Below are 20,846 nucleotides of genomic sequence, written 5' to 3'. Positions count from 1 at the left end.
GTCATTTTGGATGTACAATGAGCGTTCGGTGATGTTTGAACTGGTAAGCGAAATTCGAAAATGTTTTGCTTGGCGGCCCGCCAGATGCCGCTCTCTTTGACCAATTTATTTTGATGTTTAGGGGGGATCTAATGCCAAGAATTTGCAACTATTTAGAATCAGGAAAATATATATCATACTTTTACGCGAAATATTGAGCACATCTAAACGAATTCGGAGAACATTTTCATAAAGAAAAAAAATAACAAAAAATAAAGGAAGAGAGAGAGAGAGAGAGAGAGAGAGAGAAAGAGAGAGAGAGAGAGAGAGAGAGAATATAGGAAATTTCTTCTAAGTTCCAGACGCGTAAACTTTTGAATAATAGCCAGAATTATAAGAACTGCGTGAAGGATCTTTATCGTACTCCTCGGTACAGTTTCGTCATCTTTCTCGTTCATATTCATCGTTCGAACTCGAGACGCAGGCCAGCCAGCATGATCTCGTCGATCCCAAAGGAGCGTGCGCGAGGAATCGTAATACTTCTTACGGATTACGCAACGCTACCTACGGAATAATTTCCTTCGGTTCCACCGAAGTAATTCATTAATCGCTTGAGTCGGTCGTTGAACCATCTTTCATACGCATTTGTTTGTAATCCCCTCAACGATTTCGCTTTTCCTTTCTCGCGATAATACGAAGAAAAATGTTTGTGACGCTAGAAGAGAATATTAGTGAGCTGAGAGGAAAAAGGGGGAAATAGGAAATCTCGGTCGACGTATGTTTTATTTAACGCGTTAATATTCCGTCTCGTAGAGAAATGGAGCATTCCGACAGGTACAGTGACATCGGGAAACAACAACAAGGAAAGAGAAAGAAAGAAAAAAAAATAGAGATAGATAAATAGATAGATAGATAGATAAATAAATAGATAGATAGGTAGAAAGAAGTAAATAGAGAAAAAGAAAGATAGAGAGAGAGAGAGAGAGAGAGAGAGAGAGAGAGAGAGAGAAAGAAAGAGAGGAACTTTTGTATTTGGAGGTGTAAAGAAACGTGGCCAATGAGGTCGTCGATCGTTCTGGACGTCTCCGCTAACTTAAGTTAAGTTAAGTTAAGTAGAATCGAGTTGAATCGAACAAACGCGAACGGACTAGAGGTAGCAATCTTTTCCGAGAGATTAGAAGGATTTGGGTTAATGCCTTTTGGCAGGCCTTACTTTCCTCGAACGAACGAACGAACGAACGAACGAACGAACGAAGAAACGAACGAACGAGGTAGCACGTGCCTATTTACTCGTAACAAAGTTGCACGACCCGAAGAAAAACGATGCCGCAATTCGAGTTTAAATATGAAATTGGTTGCAATAGACGGAGTCTGCAAGGGAAGGTTTTCTTTAAGCTAGTCTCATAGGTGCATTTAGAGATTAAGAAAATATCTGTGTCAACGGTAACGACGAGATCGGTCGTAGCCAGCTTGCCAGATCCTTCTTGTAAACAGGATGGAATTCGCATTCGCATATTCGAATTTGAACGGAGGCTGCCGACGCATAGGCTTTTGGTCTCGTGAAAGATTCATGCAACATAGATCACGGACTTAATATTATTCCGATTATTGCTGAGAATAAAAGAAGATAGATAGGTAGATATGTGAGTAAGTAAATAAATAGAGGATCCTTCAAGAGATTAATGCAACTTACGATTCGAAATAAATCAATCAAACATTCTAAATACACGTTGAGATTATTATTCAAATTTTGTATTCTTCTTTCATCGTCGAACGTAATAAAACGATCGGACTCACGACTTGAAGATTTGTTATCGTGCACCTGAGCGCTGCGTTATTTCTTGTACAAACTTGCGGTAATGTAGAGGTGTGTTACCGATAACTAAGTCAATATCGCAATCTACTCTATGAAAGATTTTTTTTAAATGCAATGACGGCATCGAGTGTGACAAACAACGAGAAAAAGGAAAATTACGTACCGTAACGATCCAAAATAATCGTACGTCGAATAGTTTCTAATTGATATTTTGTCGATTAAAAGAAAAAGAAAAACAAACATGTACATACAACAGACGAACACACATGCATACAAAAAAGAAACAAAAAAATATGGTCAGTGGGTGAGCTCGTTGACGCCAGAGAGAGAGAGAGAGAGAGAGAGAGAGAGAGAGAGAGAGAGAGAGAGAGAGAGAGAGAGAGAGAAAGAGAGAAAAAAAACACGAACGATCTACACTCGTACGACACATTAATAATTCCGTAATAGCGAGCGCACGCGTGTTTTCTCTCTGCCACGAGCGCGAACGCTCGCGCGCGCGTTCGCGCATACACATCGGCCGACCGTATATGGCTGATCTTGGTAAACAACAGTGGTTGCCAAATCGCGGCTGCTATTAATAAATAGAACACGATTTGCGCAACGAAAACGCATTCGATCTTTATTCGTACTTACGGAGTATTTCTGCCTCTCCGTCTCTCTCTCTCTCTCTCTCTCTTTCTATCTATCTATCTATCTTTTTAACGTTCCCGATGAAAAGAGTAATAAAAGTTGGAAATGAAAAATTTATAAATCGATCGATTAGGTCAATCCTATCGTCCATACGACGGAAAAACCATTGGTGAGAAGTTTTAGGTACATCGGATAAGTGTTTCTCTCTCTCTCTCTCTCTCTCTCTTTATATTTCTCTCTCTCTCTTTCTCCCTATTTATTTATCTATCTATTTCTTTCTTTCTCTTTTTCGCACGCACACATGTACACGCTGTCTGTTCCGAATAAGCGTGATTAAATTAACAACGATATAAATAGACACGTGGCAGGGCAAGCACGATTATTCGCACGCCCCTATTTTTCTAGGCATCGTGTGCTCTGGTAAACGGATACGTTAGGCGAGAAGCAAATACGCACGATCACGATAGCAATTCTTTACGGGAACATGTGTACGTATAGGTATATGTATGTATACGTATGTGTGCGTGTGCAAAACTGACCTCGAGGAGTACTAGGGTGATGTGCCGTCGAGCGTCGTTGACTTTTAATAAACAGAATTAAAATCTCTAGTGATATATATATATATATATATATATATATATATATATATATATATAGATTTTTATCGAATATACTTATACATATACTATGTAACTATATATCACCTACTAGTGCATATCTACGATATGCATAACGCCAATAAATAATTAACTTACCAATCGAAAGATATTATCATTGAACGCGCTGAAGATAAAATTCACTCATTAGGTTATATAATTACTGAATCTATTACGTAGGAGAGGGAGATGGTCGAATTAAATTTTACGAGAAAGATTACGAAAACATTTTTTTTTTCTTTTTTTATTTTCTTTTTTTTCCGGAAATACTTGTTCTATAAAGGGCATAAGATGATTTTAAAGCACTTTATAATATTTACGAAATATAATGTAGTAAATATAATTTGAAATTTTGTTGAAAAGGTAAACATAGAACAATTTCGTATTTGATGATATATATTTTTAAACGAACGAAATATTGTCATTTGATAAATATTTTCATGTTTACTTTTGTCAATAAATTCTAAGCGTTAAATCGAATTAAAAATAATAAAATGTTAATTGAATATTCTTACTTCTCTTTCTGATAATTTCTAGACAAAGTACAGCGTGGAATGATAAATCGCATCCTTGTTTAAATATTTATCAACATAGATATTTTACAAACATTTATCACGTGTCAACTTCGTGTTTCTTTAAAATGTTCTCATTTTTAACTTCTTTTTTTCCTTTTTCTTTTCTTCTTCCATTTTTTGAAAAAGGAAAGAGAGAGAGAGATAGTAATGAAAATAGTTGATCTTATACATAAAAGATAAACGTTTCTTCTTTTTGTCCTCGAATTTTGCGCATGCGTATAACAGAATGGCGCCAAAGTACCGAAAAGGTAAAGATCGTGTGACCGAACACGTGATGCGTAAATATGGAGATGCGTAAGGAAGAGAAGAAAGAAGAGAAGAAGAAGAAAAAGGAGGAGGAAGAAGCAAGAGACACGAAACTTTTAATAGCTGTTTTCGTCAGACAAGTCAAGGATAAACCATCGTGGAAAGGTTCTACTCGAGGTCGACCGGTTAAAGGCGCGAAGAAAGTTTCATAAAACTAAAAGAATCAATAAATCTATATATTTGACTTTATGGAAATAGAGAAGTTTTAATGAAAATAAATGAAAATAAAAAATGCAGAAAAAATTAAAAGAAAAGATAATTTAAATAATAACAAGCAGATACATATATTCGTTCATCATTCTCAAAAAAAAGAAATATATTGTATCTTATTAATTACTACATCAAAAATCGTTCAATTAAGTTAGCACGGCAATCGTGATTTTTTAATTGATCATAAATTACGCTAAATTACGTTGTAAAAAGCGTATAAGATATTAAGAAAATCGTTTGTTTTTTTCTTTTTCTCTTTTTTCTATTTTAAATATGTAATTAACGATACATTAGGCAAGTCTTTGGCACGTGAATAAAATTACACCGGATTCGTAATTTTCACGTACAAGATGAGGTCCGTCGACGAGCCAATCGAGCGTAACAGTGCATGTAACAAGCAATGAAATCAACCTCGGGGCCGGTAACGATGCGGAATTTACGCGTGATTCGGTGGAGCAGTGCCAAACTCTTCAGAAACTATTCATCGCCGTGTGTTACACGACTGCGGAGAATGGGAGATTGAACACCGTTCCGGCAAAGGTGGATTAAGTAAACAATCGTTTAGAGATACACGCGAAAACTACGTGTTTCTTGCGTGAGACTCACGTGGCGTCTGACAAATATTTCGCGAGGTATTAAAAATGAGGAAGAGGAAGAGAAAGAGGAGGAAGAAGAATTCGGTCATGGCGTCGGCCGGTCGGCAAATTTTCTCCACGTGTCGTCCGATTTCAGAGTCAATTTAATTTTCCAAGTATTTTGGCATTCCTTAGAAATAACATAACGATCTCGTAAGTCGCCTACCTCTCCACTCTCTATCTCTATTTTTTTCCTTCTATTTTACAACTGATTTGTTTCTAACAGATAATAAAACCAATGAGAGAGAGAAAGAGAGAGAGAGAGAGAGAGAAAGAGAGAGAGAGAGAGAGAGAGAAAGAGAGAGAGAGATGTTGTAGCAGAGGGGAGGAGATCGTCAGGCTAATGGACACGTGCGTTTTACATTTCTCATCTAACGAATATTTAATTGATGTGAGTATAAAATACTGTTCTTTCTTCTTCTTTTTTTTTTTTATACGATCGCTATGATAAAGTACAATATAATAATGTTTAATAAAAATGATCAACATTCACGTTCGTAGGAATATTACTCTTAAAATGTTTCTTTCAGTTCACTAAAATTTAGATCGAGTTTTATTAATTTTGGCTTTCTTTCCTTTTCGACAATAGCAATAATTATGTTATTTTATTAGAAATTCTAAGATATCGCGAGTAAAACAGGCACGGTTAAATAAAATAAATTTGAACGTTGCACTTAACGAACGAGTTGCGTTCATTGGCCGACTCCGACATTCTATTTTTCTTTTTCTTCCTTTTCTATTTTTTTCTTCTTCTTTCTTTTTTTTTTTCTTTTTTTTCTTTTTCTCTCCACCATTAATATACCAACTTTATTCTATTCTTTTGCGTATAGTCATGATAAGGAAGGAAATATCGAAGAATGGGGGAGATAAATGTGAAAGAAGCAGAAGGAAGAGGAAGAGGAGGAGTGAGGGAAAGTTCGGAAACGGATGACTAACGAAATCGACGTTAGTCTTGCTTCGATTGCATGCTAATTGCGCGAATCGATTACGATGGTTAGAGAGTGAGTAAATGAGTGAGTGAGTGAGAAAGAGAGGAAGAGAGAGAGAGAGAGAGAGAGAGAGAGAGAGAGAGAGAGAGAGAGAGAGAGAGAGAGGAGAAGAAAAACGTGGAATTAGTCTAGCAGTCAGAATCGACGTCTTCCAATTGGGAAAAGAGTGAAAAAAGTCTAGAATTTGCTTGCATCGTATGCTAGCTCTTATCGCGCCCGGGTTGAACGATTTATTCGAGGCTCGTGACGATAAAATGGAGACAAACGTGTTAAAGCAAACTGCATTATTTGCACTTTTTCTTTCCTTTTTTTACAAGAGAGAGAGAGAGAGAGAGAGAGAGAGAGAGAGAGAGAGAGAGAGAGAGAGAGAGAGAGAGAGAGAGGAAGAGAGAGAGGGGGAGAGTAGCAGAAGAGGGGGAGACGAAATTTCGTTTTTTTTCGCACGATAAACGATAAGCTATAGAAGGGACCCTGATAATTGGTTAATAACGGCCAAGCTCATAGACCTTTTTGTTCTTCTTTTTTTCTTCACGTCTGACGTTTTGCAGATAGCGATAATAGTAAAAGAGTAGAGAGAAATTCGATAAGAGTTCGAAGGGTCAGTCACAATAATCGTTCGTCCAACCCTCGCGATCGGTAAATGTGTCAACGATCGTCCCCGTTGACACTTGTACTGATATTTACTTGGACGTGACTGAGGATAGATTCACGCTATTATAGAAATTTATAAATTCCAATCGATTCTCGAACGACGTTTTTATTTCGAGGTGGACGTTGATACGCGTCAAAAACGACGATGTGTTTATCGATTCAGAAAAATACATACTTAGTCGGGACAACAAAGTTGTCCTCGTATCTGGTAAACGTAATTGAGGATTTGTCACACATGCATATACGCGCGCACATGTAAAAGCACATGCGTGCATTGTGTTCCCTATACTTCCCCTTTCTTTTCTCTCTCTCTCTCTTTCTTTCTCTCTCTCTCTTTCTCTCTCTCTCTCTCTCTTCGTTCCCCTCAGCTTGGTATAATGCCAGTTGAATAACGCGCATCAAAAGTTATGGCAGCTACGTCATTCTACCGGATTATAGTCCAGCCGCGACATATCGTGGGGTCAAACGCCTTGCTATCGTATTTGACTGCAAGAGTCGTCGTGAGATCGATCCTAACATTGAAGAAATGTCTTCTATACATAGTACTAAAAGAACTTCCGGTTCGTTAGATAAACAATTTTCCCTACGTAAAAAGATTTTTCTTCGCTTCGTTAGTTTCTTTCGAATTTGAAAAGAAGTATATGAATAAACGATTCGATGACTAGACGAGCAATGAAGAATTACCCTTTTAGTGATCGAGTATACAACGATCTAGTTCGCTTAGTAAAGCTTTCATTTATCACTCGACACTTTGTATCTCTTTCTAAGCTTCTTCTAACTAGGTAGATCGTTGAAAAACAAGAAAAGTAGGTCGAGCAAAAGAAAGACAAAGCGGTCCTCTGTATTTTGTTGAACAGTAAATGTATCGTAACTAACGTTACCGACAAGTGGACATACTTGTTTCGCGTCCTTTTTTTTTCTTTTTTTTTCAAGGCTATATTAATTCTAAATTAAAAAAAAAAAAAAGAAATACATCGAAGTAAAACAATGATGCTCGTTGTGTCGATGACGAAGTAGATATTAATATCATTTAGCTCGTTTCAATCGATAAATGTTAAATGACTTATAGATCTTTCGATTTTCGTAAACACAAACAATGTTTGGTTCTAGACGAGTTGCTATCGAGTTTGCTATTGCGTTTCAGATCGAAAATAGAACAGACGTATTCGACTATATACATAATTCTATATATTCGACTATATGCCAAATTCCTTTCTTCCTCTATTTTCAAATAAAACATCTTCTCAGATTCGATTCATTTCACTAACAGGAGGTTTTTGATATCACACTTTATTACAAACATTCTTGTAAAGATGCAATGGCGTCATGCATTTTTACGACGTAACATTTCTCAAACGTAAAGTTTAATACGAATGAAATCTCAACAAGATCCTACAGTAAAATATGAGAGAATGGTTTGATCCAAATGCGAAGAATAGATAAGTATAGATCGTTGCTTGGCTGTTTCATCGAGCAATCGTAGATGATGATAAAAAGATGTGATATAAATATATAACCGATATAAATATATAACACGATCTTCTTTCCCATTCGTTTTAACCATTGTCGGTGGTTTGTTACAATTCTTCTTTACGTATTTACGTTTTCCATCTAAAGATGAGGACCTAGTTTATCTATTTAGTTCGAAAACTGCAGTACGATAAGACATTATGTGTCGTTTATCGTTTTGTTGATATTTCAATATTGTTTTCTTCTCTATTTTTTGTCTTTCTTTTTTTTTCTCTATGATGTAAATCTTCAAATAGTCGAAGCGTAAAACATCGAGAAGACTCGTCGGCGGCGTCAATTACGGCGAGTTTTATGCTTCTATGGCGCTTGATTTTTATGCCAGACCTTGGGCGGTTCTCGTCGTTGTTATTGCAAGTGCAGAGCCTTCGCTTCGTTCGCTCGCTCGTCAAACTCCTCTCTGCACGTATTTCGAGATGATGTCACGCATTACAAGTACCCACATACGTGAGCCTATGTGTCGATGGTAAACCGTAGAACACGTTCAAAATAACAATCGACTTATCGTTCGCATACCGAACGTAGAAACATAGAAATGCACGCGAGAGAGTTCTCGAGAAAGGCTCGATCGATTTTTCGTTAACGAGTAAGTGATACGCGAATGGCACGTTAAGAGGCGCTGTCTCTTTATTTGCAATAATAAATAATAAACATCTAAATAAATAAATAAATAAATAAATATATATATATAAAGTGTTCTAAGGAAGTACCTATAAGGTTATTATGAAATCTAGTAATTTTTTTTTTAATATTTGTTTCGGCGTTTTTAAAAAAATCACTAGACCTCATAATAATCCTGATGGATACTTTTCGTTGGGACATTTTGCATGTGCGTTTGTATTTATATATATATGTGCATATACAGAATATATATGTACTTTGTATATATAGATACATATATATATATGTCTATATATATATACAAAGTATATATATATATACCTATATATATAGAATATATACATATATAGTTATACATATATACTTACATCTATAAAGTATATATATAACTGTATATATGAAGTGCATGTATGATATATATATATATATATGTATGTATGTATGTATGTATGTATGTATGTATGTATGTATGTATGTATGTATGTATGTATGTATGTATGTATGTATGTATGTATGTATGTATGTATGTATGTATGTATGTATGTATGTATGTATGTATGTATGTATGTATGTATGTATATATACACATATATGTACGTATATCTATATATAGATGATCTATTAAACGGAAACAATGTGATAATGATGGAACGATTAGCGTATTGTTCAAAATGCACGTGGTTATCTTTCGTATCCGCGTGAATTCTTGCAGCTGCTGCCGCGGCGGTGTCAAGTTATGTCAAGAGGTTCTCCTTCGAAAGCAAGCGCCTTTCCCGATACTTCGTTATCTTTTCTTAATGCACCGAAGGCCGATGACGACGATTCGAGCGATAAACGAGCTACGATCATCGTTTCAACACTTTTTCCAGCGCTTATCTCTTTAATCGTCCCTTGAATAAAGCTGCTGTTCTTCGATGTTATTAATATTCATTAAGTTGCTCTTTCGATCTGTTCAAACGAACGATTCATAATTGAGCGTTTTCTGTTTTTTTTTTTTTTCTATTTTTGGTTTTTTCTTTTATTTGAACATCGATGATGAAACATTTCATTGATTATTCGAAACTAATTATTATTTGTACTTATATAACTTTATAGTCAATTAATGCAATATTTGATACTTAAAGTTGTTAAAATAATATTTCATATAAAAATGTTTAAGTTTGAATTGATTTTTGAATGAAACGAAATATGGATATATTTCATTAGAATATGTATGTACGTTCCTATCGGTTATACATTACATATAGATTTAATTCACTCGTTCCACCTTCTACGATACATTGCATAAACTCAATAATGAGAGGTTATTTAATTGACACTCATTGTCCGGGGAAACGAAGCGGCGATTTTGTTTCACATGTAAGTAGATTGTTCGTGTATGTGCATAGTTAGCCTATCTCAAGACTCGTGTAAGAGATATACAGGGAATTTATATACGTTAAATAAAATTACATGTTATTGGATTAAAAAAGTAAATAAAATCACGAAAAATTACGAAATTAGCATATTTTGGACGATACGATTGAACTTATATACCGTGACGAGATTTCATATTTACGTGACTATCGTGAACATGAAAAATATATTAATCATATCGTAAATCGTAAAAATAATTAATATCCATAGTCATAGTAAATCTCATTAATGCGTTTAAATTATCAAGATCAAATATAGAAATTTTCTATGTTGAGAATCCGTAAACCATGTAACCCCAATAAATAATATCTTTTTCTTCTTTTTCACTCTCCTCCCTCTTTTTACTTTTAAACAACTATACAATCTCGAAGTTAGAAGTAATTAAACGCTTGGGTGCGTTCGACAACACTGTAAATAAATAAAAAGATCGATGCTATCTTCCTAAATGTAGCTACGGCTTCCGTTCGAATTAAAATAACAAAAAAGACCTATCTTATTGCACATAGCACGCACATTTGACAGGGAGGTATCACGTGGTTAGAAAACGCGAGAGGAAACAGAGAAGGCAGGATACATATGTTAGCTTCCTTTGTGCCTTTGCAATGAAGTAGAGCTGAAGCTTTTGCTGCGCCATTGCCTCCCACTACGTTGGTCTACCGAGAAGCTGTAATTAGGTCAACGCTTCGACGATTCGTTTATCTGCTTGTTTGTACTCTCGTCTAATACGGCACTACGATTGAATGTACGCTTTCACAGATTTTTTTAACTATACAAGCTTATTTTATCGCATTTTTGAGTACTTCGATCATTTTAACTTCAAATTACAAATCGATTGAAATTTATTTTTCTCTCTCTCTCTCTCTCTCTCTCTCTCTCTCTCCCTCTATCTTTTTCTTTTCTGGAAATATCAAACGTTTTTCTTGAAGAATATTACAAAGTAGTATGATTATTATTATTATATTATTATCACTTAGCAGTTTCTCCTTTTGTTTTCAAAAAGAAACAGTTTGAAACGAGAAGTCGATTAAACTCGATAACCCGAGATTTATACGGAAGCACTTGGACAAACTACGTTTCACGATTTATAAAATCGAAAATGTCGTGATAATAGATAGTACAAAGTGCTCGAAATATATCTACTTGTGTAGTTTGTTACGTAAAATAATAACCTCGGGTATGAAGCCAGCTTGCTACTACTCCTTGTGTTATCTTCTATGCAGCCGTTCACGACCGCATGTTTGACCATATGAATTCTCTCGTAACATATTGTAGCTTTAAAGATAATATCAATTGCCTACCGACCTAATCTGGTTTCAATGAGTTCTCATTCTCGTAATCATCGATTAAGCCAAAAATATTCTATAATTCTAGACACATTCCGTACTCTTTTTTCTATCTTTTTACTCGTCCTCACCGTCTTTACAGTATTCGATAAAAGACACACAGACACGCGCGCGTGTATATGTGTGTGTGTGTGCCTTGGCAGCTTTAAATCCGTTTAATCCTAAGTCAGCTTGGAAGAGCTCTCTTGATGCATCTTGAATGATTAAATTACTAATGGAAGCCGTGAAAATGTCTGTCATTGTGTTCCATTGCGGTTAGAACTAAGATAGGAAGGAGAATATAAATCCTTTCGATAGGGAGCTTTAATCGACATGTAATTACATTATCAAGGATTAAATGTTTTCATGGAACGTATGCCAATGTAATTTGCCAATTCGAAAAACGATTAATACATTTTTCTCTTTGTTCGCTTTTCTCTTTCTTTCTCTTTTTTATTTTTTTCTTATTTTGGAATGAGGCAGAGGGGGGTGGGGGAGGAGAGTGGAAGAAAAGAACTCGTGTATTCGTCAATCTCTTCGCGTTTATTTTAATGTCGAACACAAATCGAGAGGTCTCGATCGATTTGTCAGATTAAAATGACAATGGCGGATCCTCATTGTACGATTACAGACACATTATGAAGGTAGTACGTATCTATTCGTATAAGCCAAGATAATACAATGAGGAATTGTTCGTCCAAAAGCGACGAGCTCTCCTCTCCTCTATGCACGCCGATGTATGTATATTAATTTGACTTTGTCATCCTCTTTCCTGTGCCATTGTCCTCGAAAGCGTATAATCGACAGAAATGTTTGAGAGATATTCGTGATAAGACAATAAAATTTTTCTCTTACCATAAATGCAACCTACATAGTAATTAGTTATAGAAACAATTTCAATTGTATATATATATATATATATATATATATATATATATATATATATATATATATGTATATATATATATATGTGTGTATGTATATACATATATACATATAAAATATGTTTTTTATGAAACTTGATTATTTCTATAATTTCCATCGCAAAACGAAACTGGTTTCATGCAAGAAAGGAGAAAGTAATTTATAATATCTTTTCGATCACTGTATTGATTATAATAAATCCATTAAAACGCCATATAATATCGTACTTGTTTAAAAAATAGTAGATATCTACTTTACCGATACATAGAAAGAAAAGTTGTATTACAGATACTTGAGATAATTAGAAGCGAATTATAAATTTGTAGCGAACGATTAACGTGTTGGTAAGAGCGAAAGAAAGAAAGGTGGAGAATGATAGAAAATGAGAGAGAGAGAGAGAGAGAGAGAGAGAGAGGGAGAGAGAGAGAGAGAGAGAGAGAAAGAGAGAAGGAAAGCTAATATAATTAGCAATTACCAGAAAGAACGATGGTTATCGCATTAATGATAATGTGTATCGTAGCGAACGATCGAAACTTTCTCTTCGTATCATTTCGTCTTGCAGCTCGCTGAACTTACATACAATGAGTTGATTTTAGTGGAGGAGAAGCAAGTATGATTCATGCTTCCTTCGAACCTAAGATATATATATATATATATATATATATGCATGTATGTATTTATATATGCATATTCCATATAAGTTGATATACCTACATTGTATCTTCATACGGTACATATATTTTTTTCGTGCACGCAATTATATGTAATTTCAATGATCGTATGTATGGATAAAAGAAACGAAACGAACAGAACAGTTAAGATCGTCCTTCCGTAATTTAGCAAGTTTGCAATCGAGTGGTTTTTGGGAAAGCGTACACGACTACCTGTTGCTGCTTCGCCTTTTTTTCTTCCATATTTTATTTCTTTTATGGATCGTCTTTCTTCTCGGTGAAAGCAAAGTACTATTTAGATTCGATACTTTTAAAGATTGTTAATTTAAACAAATGCATTTTGTAAAATTAGATAAGACATTTCTTTTTCCTTTTTTTCTTTTCTTTTCTTTTTTTTTCTTTTCTTTTTTTTTCTTTTTTTTCCTTTTTTCTTTTTTTCTTCCTTTTTTTTTTCTTTTTCTTCATAAAAATCAAACTTGAGATTTATCTTACTCAAGGAATAAATGTGCGAAAATTTGCACCGCACACACGACACAGACACTCTAACTCGTTTTACCTATCTCGCTTCCACATTTTCGCATCATTTATATTGTACGTTTGTACATACATACGCCAAGAGGGATCGCAAGCACGTGAGCACTTATACGCTTCGCCATATCACGTGGAACGAACGTGTTCGTTAAGCTCTATAAGTTAGTGTACCGGTTTAATATATTATCTTCGATCTTTTCCTTTATAATTGACATCATTTTCTTAACGTATTTATTTATTTATTTATTTTTTTTAATTTTTCTAACAAAACCAAAAAGTGGTTTCGCGATCGTAGAAATGTAAACATGAGTTATCAATGTATATGTGTTCTCGATCAATTATAGAAACACGTAACACAGTTGAATTTGATCTGAATTTATTTTTCACCGGTCGTATTCTCGGATAAGGAATAATTCTGATATGACTTTAATTCATCATGATATATAATTAAAAAAGGAAACGAATTACCATACTCAATTTGTTTCTTCTTTTTTTCTTTTTTTTTTTATGATATCTATATACGTATTTTACAAGAATAACGTCAATGTCAATTAACGAATCGACGTTTCCGCATGTGTGCATACGCAATAACGAAAAGTCTGTGCTTAAGTTTACATGTAAACATCATGTAGTTCTCTCATTATCGTGCAGATAACTCGAGTCAATGATTTCATTGTTCTTCGTAAATCTTACGTAACAATTTCGAATTTCCTATTTGCTCCGTGCCACGGAAACATTCGCCAAAGATATGAGATGCTTTGATAAATGTATTTTTTATTTTTCTTCCTCGATTTGGCAAATTATTCCTATCGAAAGATTTGCTTTTGCTCGTCATAATGACGAAGGAAAAAGAGGAGAGGGATGAAGAGGAAAGATGAACAATTTCTCTTCTCTTCTCTCCTTTTCTCCCCTCCCCCTCTTCCCACTTCTCCCCTCCTCTCCTCTCTATTCCTCTCCTTTGCTCTGTTCTGCTCTGCTCTGTTCTGCTCTGCTCTGTTCTGCTCTGTTCTGTTCTGTTCTGTTCTGATCTAATCTGCTCTGCTTTGATCTGATCTGATCTCCTCTTCTCTCTTCTCTTTTCCCATCAGCATCTTCCGTGCATTTTTACTGCATCGTTCGATAAACATTTTATTTCGGGTTGTGTCGAAACATTGCCACGTTGTACCGCATGCCGCACATCACTAAAAATACACAACTCTACAGAAGCAGCCCCTCTATCCCTTGGCAGTGAGTGAAACCGTAATCGAAAATAACTCACCGAAACACCTGGCACCACAGTGTTCTATTCCGCTTACCCGAATACTTGGATTTCTCTGCGAGTCTTTCTACCTGATACCGTGTTTTCGATTTAATGACCCTCCTCTGAGTTTATCCACCCGGATGATGATTACTATGAATCAAACTCTCGATTGTTCAATCAATATTATTTATTAATTAATACAATATAACTTTTGGGATTATTTTTGTATAATTAAATTGCAATATTGCAAGCGATCGATTTGCAAAAAAAAGAAGAAATAAATTTACCTAACATTGTTCGTAAATACATTAGTAAAATATTTGCCAAGTAACGTCAGAGTTAGTTGTTTGTTCCGTTTTTATATTTACATCGAAGTTTTACGTCAAATAGTGACGAAAGAGTTTTTCTCACTTCTTATATATATTATATATGTATATATATATTTGTGTGTTTATACATTGTAATTTTGAGTTAGATGAAAATAAATTGTAATTTTAATGATTCATTATTGATAAAATATGAATGAGTTATAAGTACTTAGAAATTGAATCAGAAAAAAAAAGCCGTCGCCCAACGTGGGGCTCGAACCCACGACCCTGAGATTAAGAGTCTCATGCTCTACCGACTGAGCTAGCCGGGCTGATGAAAAGCTCGGAGATAACAAGCATTATCTGTGTTTCTATTTTCAAAATGAATTTTTTTTCCCTTCTGTTTTATAAGACAAAATAATTCCATTAACGATACATTAAAAGTTTTAATAAATTCAATTTGAGAGATCTATTGAGCGTGAATGTTTAACTAAAAATAAGTTGGCCGTAAATCGAAAGATTATCTTGCGTAGTTTCTACGATCAACAACCGTAAGCTTAAATTAGATCAATTAACTTGAACGTATTCAAAATGAAATTCGGACAAATAAGAATAGATCTTTGGAATGATCGGATTTAGAAATAAATCGTAGATTAATTGATGATAAATCAATCGTTTCACACGTTAGAATTGTTTCATCGGATGGTTGGTTAAGATTTTCGAATTTTTTTTTCTTTCTTTCTTTTTTTCTTCTTTTTTTTCAATCGAGCTACCAACTTGTAATCTAGTAGGAAGATTCATTGTAAAAGTGGCATTAAGTAGCTATATTTGAGAACTTTAATATTGGAAGCTAGCCAGCAGAGATACTAGCTAGCAATGTGAAATTCTTATCCACCCTCTTCGGATTCCCTCGACTCTTGTCCCTTTGTATATGTTCTTATACGCGCGCCTATACGTGTGTGTGTGTGCGTGCGTGTGCGCGCCCGCGTACATTTGAATCGTAGGCCGATGTACACGGTCAATCATTGGGTTTTCTGTATTAATCATCCAGCTTTTCATTTTACACATAAAAAACTTAATTCCATATAATTCATTCTTGAACATTAAAAAAAGTCAAAAGTCGTTAAAGTATTATAGAAATAAATCAATTTATTTATCAATAGATATATAACGACGTTTTAAATTTCAAAAAAATTTTATAACTTTAACTTAACGATCAAAATCAGTTGTTTAAAATATGTTAGTTATAATTTACATATATAATGAGAGAATAACGTAATGCTCGTAAAAATAAATCGTTACTTTATGCAATTTTCTTTTAAACTCTTGTCATCATACGAGTTACTCGTTAATAAATCATAGAGGGAGAGAGAGAGAGAGAGAGAGAGAGAGAGAGAGAGAGAGAGAGAGAGACGGAGAGGGAGAGATAGATAGAGATAGAGAGAGAGAGAGCCGAGTTAAGCCGTTCCTTCGGTTGCATTTTATAACGTGACCCTACTCCTTGTGATGCAACAAGTTTGCCGATCATTTGATTTCATAATTCTAACCTCGATCGTGTATTAGCGGATTAGAAAGATAACATTGTCGTGCGTTATTAATGGCATTCTAACAACCGATCGCAGGTTTATTGAAGCTTGTTAGTGCTTCCTCAACAACGTGGGAAATAAATCTAACTCTGCGATAAACGGCAAACGTCGGAGTGGGCGAATAAAAATATCACGTTCGGTCCATTCGTGTAGAAAGTAGAAAATAAGTAGCGACGCGTGGGCTCTGTCAATCGACTGGTAGAAGCAGCTTGACAAAGACACCCTTTGTCGTCTTTCGTTTCTAATATCGAGAACTTGACACATTGAGAAGTCACTGGCAACGTGTCAAGAATCTTTTTGCTTCGTATGTAGAATATCGACCTCTTTCTCTCTCTTCCCCTCCTCGTCTCCTCTCTCTTTCTCTCTCTCTCTCTCTCTCTCTCTTTCTCTCGTATTTATCCTCATCTTCATCCTATCTTCAAATTGATGGACGTCGTCCGTCGACTCTGATCAAACTAATGTCTCATCAACGGCATATTTATCATCCTATCCCCTAATAAGTCAGTCGAATCCTATCCTATCACCTAATAATTTTCCCCTAGTAAGCGTTAATCCGAAATGAAATGAAATGTATGTTACATATTAAAACTTTTTATTCCCATATTAATTTATACGTCGATTAATAATTGACTATTTTCATTCAGTTACATTATCGAATGCAAAATAATTTAATATTATTATATCGACATTGACTTTGGCATTTTGTAATTTTCGTTTATTCAGGTTCATTGCTGCATGTGTTTAAAAAAAAAAGTGATAAAAAAAGAAAAATAATAATAAAGTAAAAAAGTAAGAAAGAAAGAAGAAAGAAAAAAAAAGGAAAAACATAGACAAGAACGATTGTTCGCTGAAATGGTACATATTTAATTAGCCTCCGATAATCCGTTCTCTGACCTCTCTGTGTTAGCAACTTAATTATGTATTTCATTTTATATAAATATGTGATATTTCGTGTCAAGGATGAATACTCGATATTGCGTCTTATTTATTATGATTTTTGTTAAATCACGGCAAATCGAAACCAGTTTGAATAATGATAGTTAAGTTTTCGACTATTAATCTTTCGAGATTATCCTCTTTTCAAAGTTACTGTCAAAGTTCCGTTTTGATAACGTGTGTCGTCACATTTGCAAATCGTAATTTGTAAAGCATTCAGTAATATCGTCGTTGATAATAAAGTCAAATTAAATGGAACAAATCGTAAGTAAAATTACAACTTGCAAATTGGTTAGAATGATTCTTGTTAAATCAATCGAAATATTTAATTCGCGATTAATATTAATTAGACGAAATAATTGTTATTGTATTTACAAAGTATTTTAATAAATACGACAGCCGTAAAAGAATAGAAGTCTGATTTATGAAGTACAATTCGGACGTATTCTTCATAGCGCCCGGATAGCTCAGTCGGTAGAGCATCAGACTTTTAATCTGAGGGTCCAGGGTTCGAGTCCCTGTTCGGGCGAATTTTTTTTTTCTTTTTTTTTTTCTTTTCCTAACTTCACAATTAAATTATGTTTACGTTTTCGTAATATTATTATTAACGAAGTATTTTTTCTTATTTTATTTTATTTTATTTTATTTTATTTTATTTTATTTTATTTTTCTTTTTTTCTTTTTTATAATTTTATTATTCATTTTACAGACTTATATATCCGTGACTGTTATTTCATATTCTTTATTCGATGGAAGATTTTCTTTAATTCTTTTTTTCGAATTTACCACGATAAAAGGGAATATGGGCACAAATAACTTTCCAGTCGGTCAACCATGTTGTAAATATGGCTAAGGCTATTGCATAAGTCGCCATTGAATTTATCCTAAATTACATATCGTAAAGTTACATCATTTATATTTGAAAAAACAGGGCTAGAGAGAGAGAGAGAGAGAGAGAGAGAGAGAGAGAGAGAGAGAGAGAGAGAGAGAGAGAGAGAGAGATACAATAGTGTTTGTAATACTTACATAAGAGAATATTTTGCTTGAAGGGTTACTAATTTTTGAAAATAACGTGACAATGATGCCTGAGGAAATTTCATAGTTTCGAATTGTTTTTGATTAATTCTCCGAGAATATTTTCATACGCCACAGCCATATTATTATTCACATATCGATCTTATCGACGTTCGCATTTTTCGATACACCTCGTAACTCGATTCTCGCACACACATGATTCACTTTATAATGATATTCTCGCATCAAATGAAATCCATAGGCGGAGGCTGATGATCGTAGGTGGATTCCTCGTATATAAGTTTAAACAGGGAACGTATTTCGCATTTTATCATTATCATCGAGCGATTTGTTTATCGTGAATTCAATAACGATTTGTTTGTGTGAAAATGCAAGAAATAACAGTTGTATACGTACATAACTAAATACGTATGCAAGTAATTTCCTTTACTGGTCCTAGCATTGCGCGATTTTGCACAAACAAGCACGTTCACGTACCACTCTCATATGACTTTCTTCGTCTTTGTCGTGAACAAACTCACGCACACGGAAACGTATTACACATAGCGCTCGAAGACGATTTGCATATACATACTTATGTTAATCCAACGTGCCTCGTATTCCACATTACTTAGTCGGCAACGTCGTTCCTTTAGAATATTATGGATTCACGATTGCAATTATTGCCTTTCATATATGCTTCGACTACTCGTAAATTAAATAAAATTTATACAGATAAATATACCGCGTTAATGAATTTCTATTTTTTTTTGTTTTTCATTTTTTTCTTTTTTTTCGTAAACGTTGAATATTTTAACGATTGTTTTAATCGATTATACTAACACAGTGAATTGTGAATTTATCTTCTTTGAAGAATGCAAAGATAAAATGTTGTTGAGAAACAACATATTATTTTTTTTTTCTTTTTTTTTTATTTTTCTTTCTTCCTTTTTCTCTTTTTTTCTTTTTTTTTTTTCATTCATTTATTTATTCAACGAAAGAAAGAAAAAGCAAAGAAAATAAATAAGAATAGGATATGGTGTTAAAAGAGAGGGAAAGAAAACGAGCTTTCTTCGAAGGCACGTACGTTGGCCTCGTTCTTTTCGCTTCTAATTTCGAAGTCTACGAACGGAATCTAATGGTATCTTCGAGCATGGCACTGCCACAAATCTTCTTCCCTCTTTGTTTATATGATTCACAAGACTCCCTGGCTCGTCGGACTCCCACGTTTTTTTCTCTTTACTACGATGCTATCTATATTCGACGTTTTTTTTTATTTTTTATTTTTTTTTGTCTTTTCTTTTTACGAAATAAAAAACATCCAACACATGTTCGCTTTCTCGTAAAACTCCTTTCTCTTTTCTACGCGGTTGCACATGTTTCTATCTTCTCTTTTCATCTAACCGAAACGTTTTTTAAAATATCCGACTTTTGAGCAATTTAAAAAACGAAAAAGAAACATATATATATATATATATATATATATATCGTATTTTAATTTAAAAAAAAAGAAAATAAATAAATATATAATAATATATAATAATATATAATAAATGCTCTTGTTGAGCATTGCACACTTTTATCATGTTATTTTTCTCTTTTCTTTTTTCTCGTCGATAACAATATCGTAAGTATGAAAATTTAAAGTGATCCTTCGAATAGTAATTATATAATAATACATAATAAATATAATATATATAATATATACACAATCTAATAAATTTCTAATATTTTTTACATGTAGGTAGAAATTCGGAAAAAGTTTTTCTTCAAACATGACATAACGTTTTTGTGCAACTCGTTATCACATTTTTTTTTCAGAAGCAATTTGAAAGATCATCGGGAAGGTAATATCATGATTATTTGATTACGTGGCGTTGAAATCGAGTGCAGATAAGATCGGACAATATCGTAAATACGTTAAACGTTGTTCGCTTATAAGTAGAGTCATGTTCCTGTCCTTGGCAAAGAACCATCGAGAATAATGCGGGACATTGTCCTTGAAATCAAGCTATCCACGATTCTCGATCCTATGATTTTACATCTCTATCTCTACATTTTATCTATATCTCCTTCCTCCTTTTCTTCCTTTTTCTCGTTATTAACAGCTACTCGTTGCATTAATTTATTTTCTTGTCGAGCATTATTGAGTACGTAACAACAAATCGTTGCTTTTATCACATTTTTTTTTTCTTTTCGTCGATCACAATATCGTAAATATCAAAATTTAAAGTGACCCTCATTTTCGAACAGTATAATTGTATTTCGTTGTTTGTCAATTTGCAATTTTTTTGTTCTTTTTT

The 20,846-nt window shown here is 34.1% G+C and overlaps 1 protein-coding gene, 1 long non-coding RNA gene and 2 other non-coding genes across 5 annotated transcripts in view; 2 read left to right on the top strand and 2 right to left on the bottom strand.

Annotated features, from left to right (window-relative positions):
- Window positions 1–20,846, top strand: part of LOC124426539 (sestrin homolog) — a 90,899-nt gene that overhangs the window by 36,178 nt on the left and 33,875 nt on the right. Inside the window, exon 1 of one of the 2 annotated variants that reach the window (XM_046968322.1) lies at window positions 24–43. The exons of the other annotated variant lie outside the window; for it this stretch is intronic. Coding sequence (XP_046824278.1) covers window positions 32–43 — 12 coding nt within the window. The 5' untranslated portion in view covers window positions 24–31. Of the gene's footprint in view, window positions 1–23; window positions 44–20,846 lie in introns of those variants that run through there. 2 annotated transcript variants of the gene reach the window in all.
- Window positions 12,358–19,420, bottom strand: LOC124426545. The gene is made up of 4 exons (XR_006942763.1): window positions 18,556–19,420; window positions 14,718–14,849; window positions 12,972–14,640; window positions 12,358–12,891 (listed from the first exon to the last, which is right to left on the bottom strand). It is a non-coding gene; the product is annotated as an uncharacterized LOC124426545 (long non-coding RNA).
- Trnak-cuu lies at window positions 15,267–15,339 on the bottom strand. Its single transcript has one exon. It is a non-coding gene; the product is annotated as a tRNA-Lys (tRNA).
- Window positions 17,986–18,058, top strand: Trnak-uuu. Its single transcript has one exon. It is a non-coding gene; the product is annotated as a tRNA-Lys (tRNA).

The sequence above is a fragment of the Vespa crabro genome, chromosome 9 (genome assembly GCF_910589235.1).
Source record: "Vespa crabro chromosome 9, iyVesCrab1.2, whole genome shotgun sequence".
Lineage (NCBI taxonomy): Eukaryota > Metazoa > Arthropoda > Insecta > Hymenoptera > Vespidae > Vespa > Vespa crabro.
This window is presented reverse-complemented; position numbering and strand designations above follow the sequence as displayed.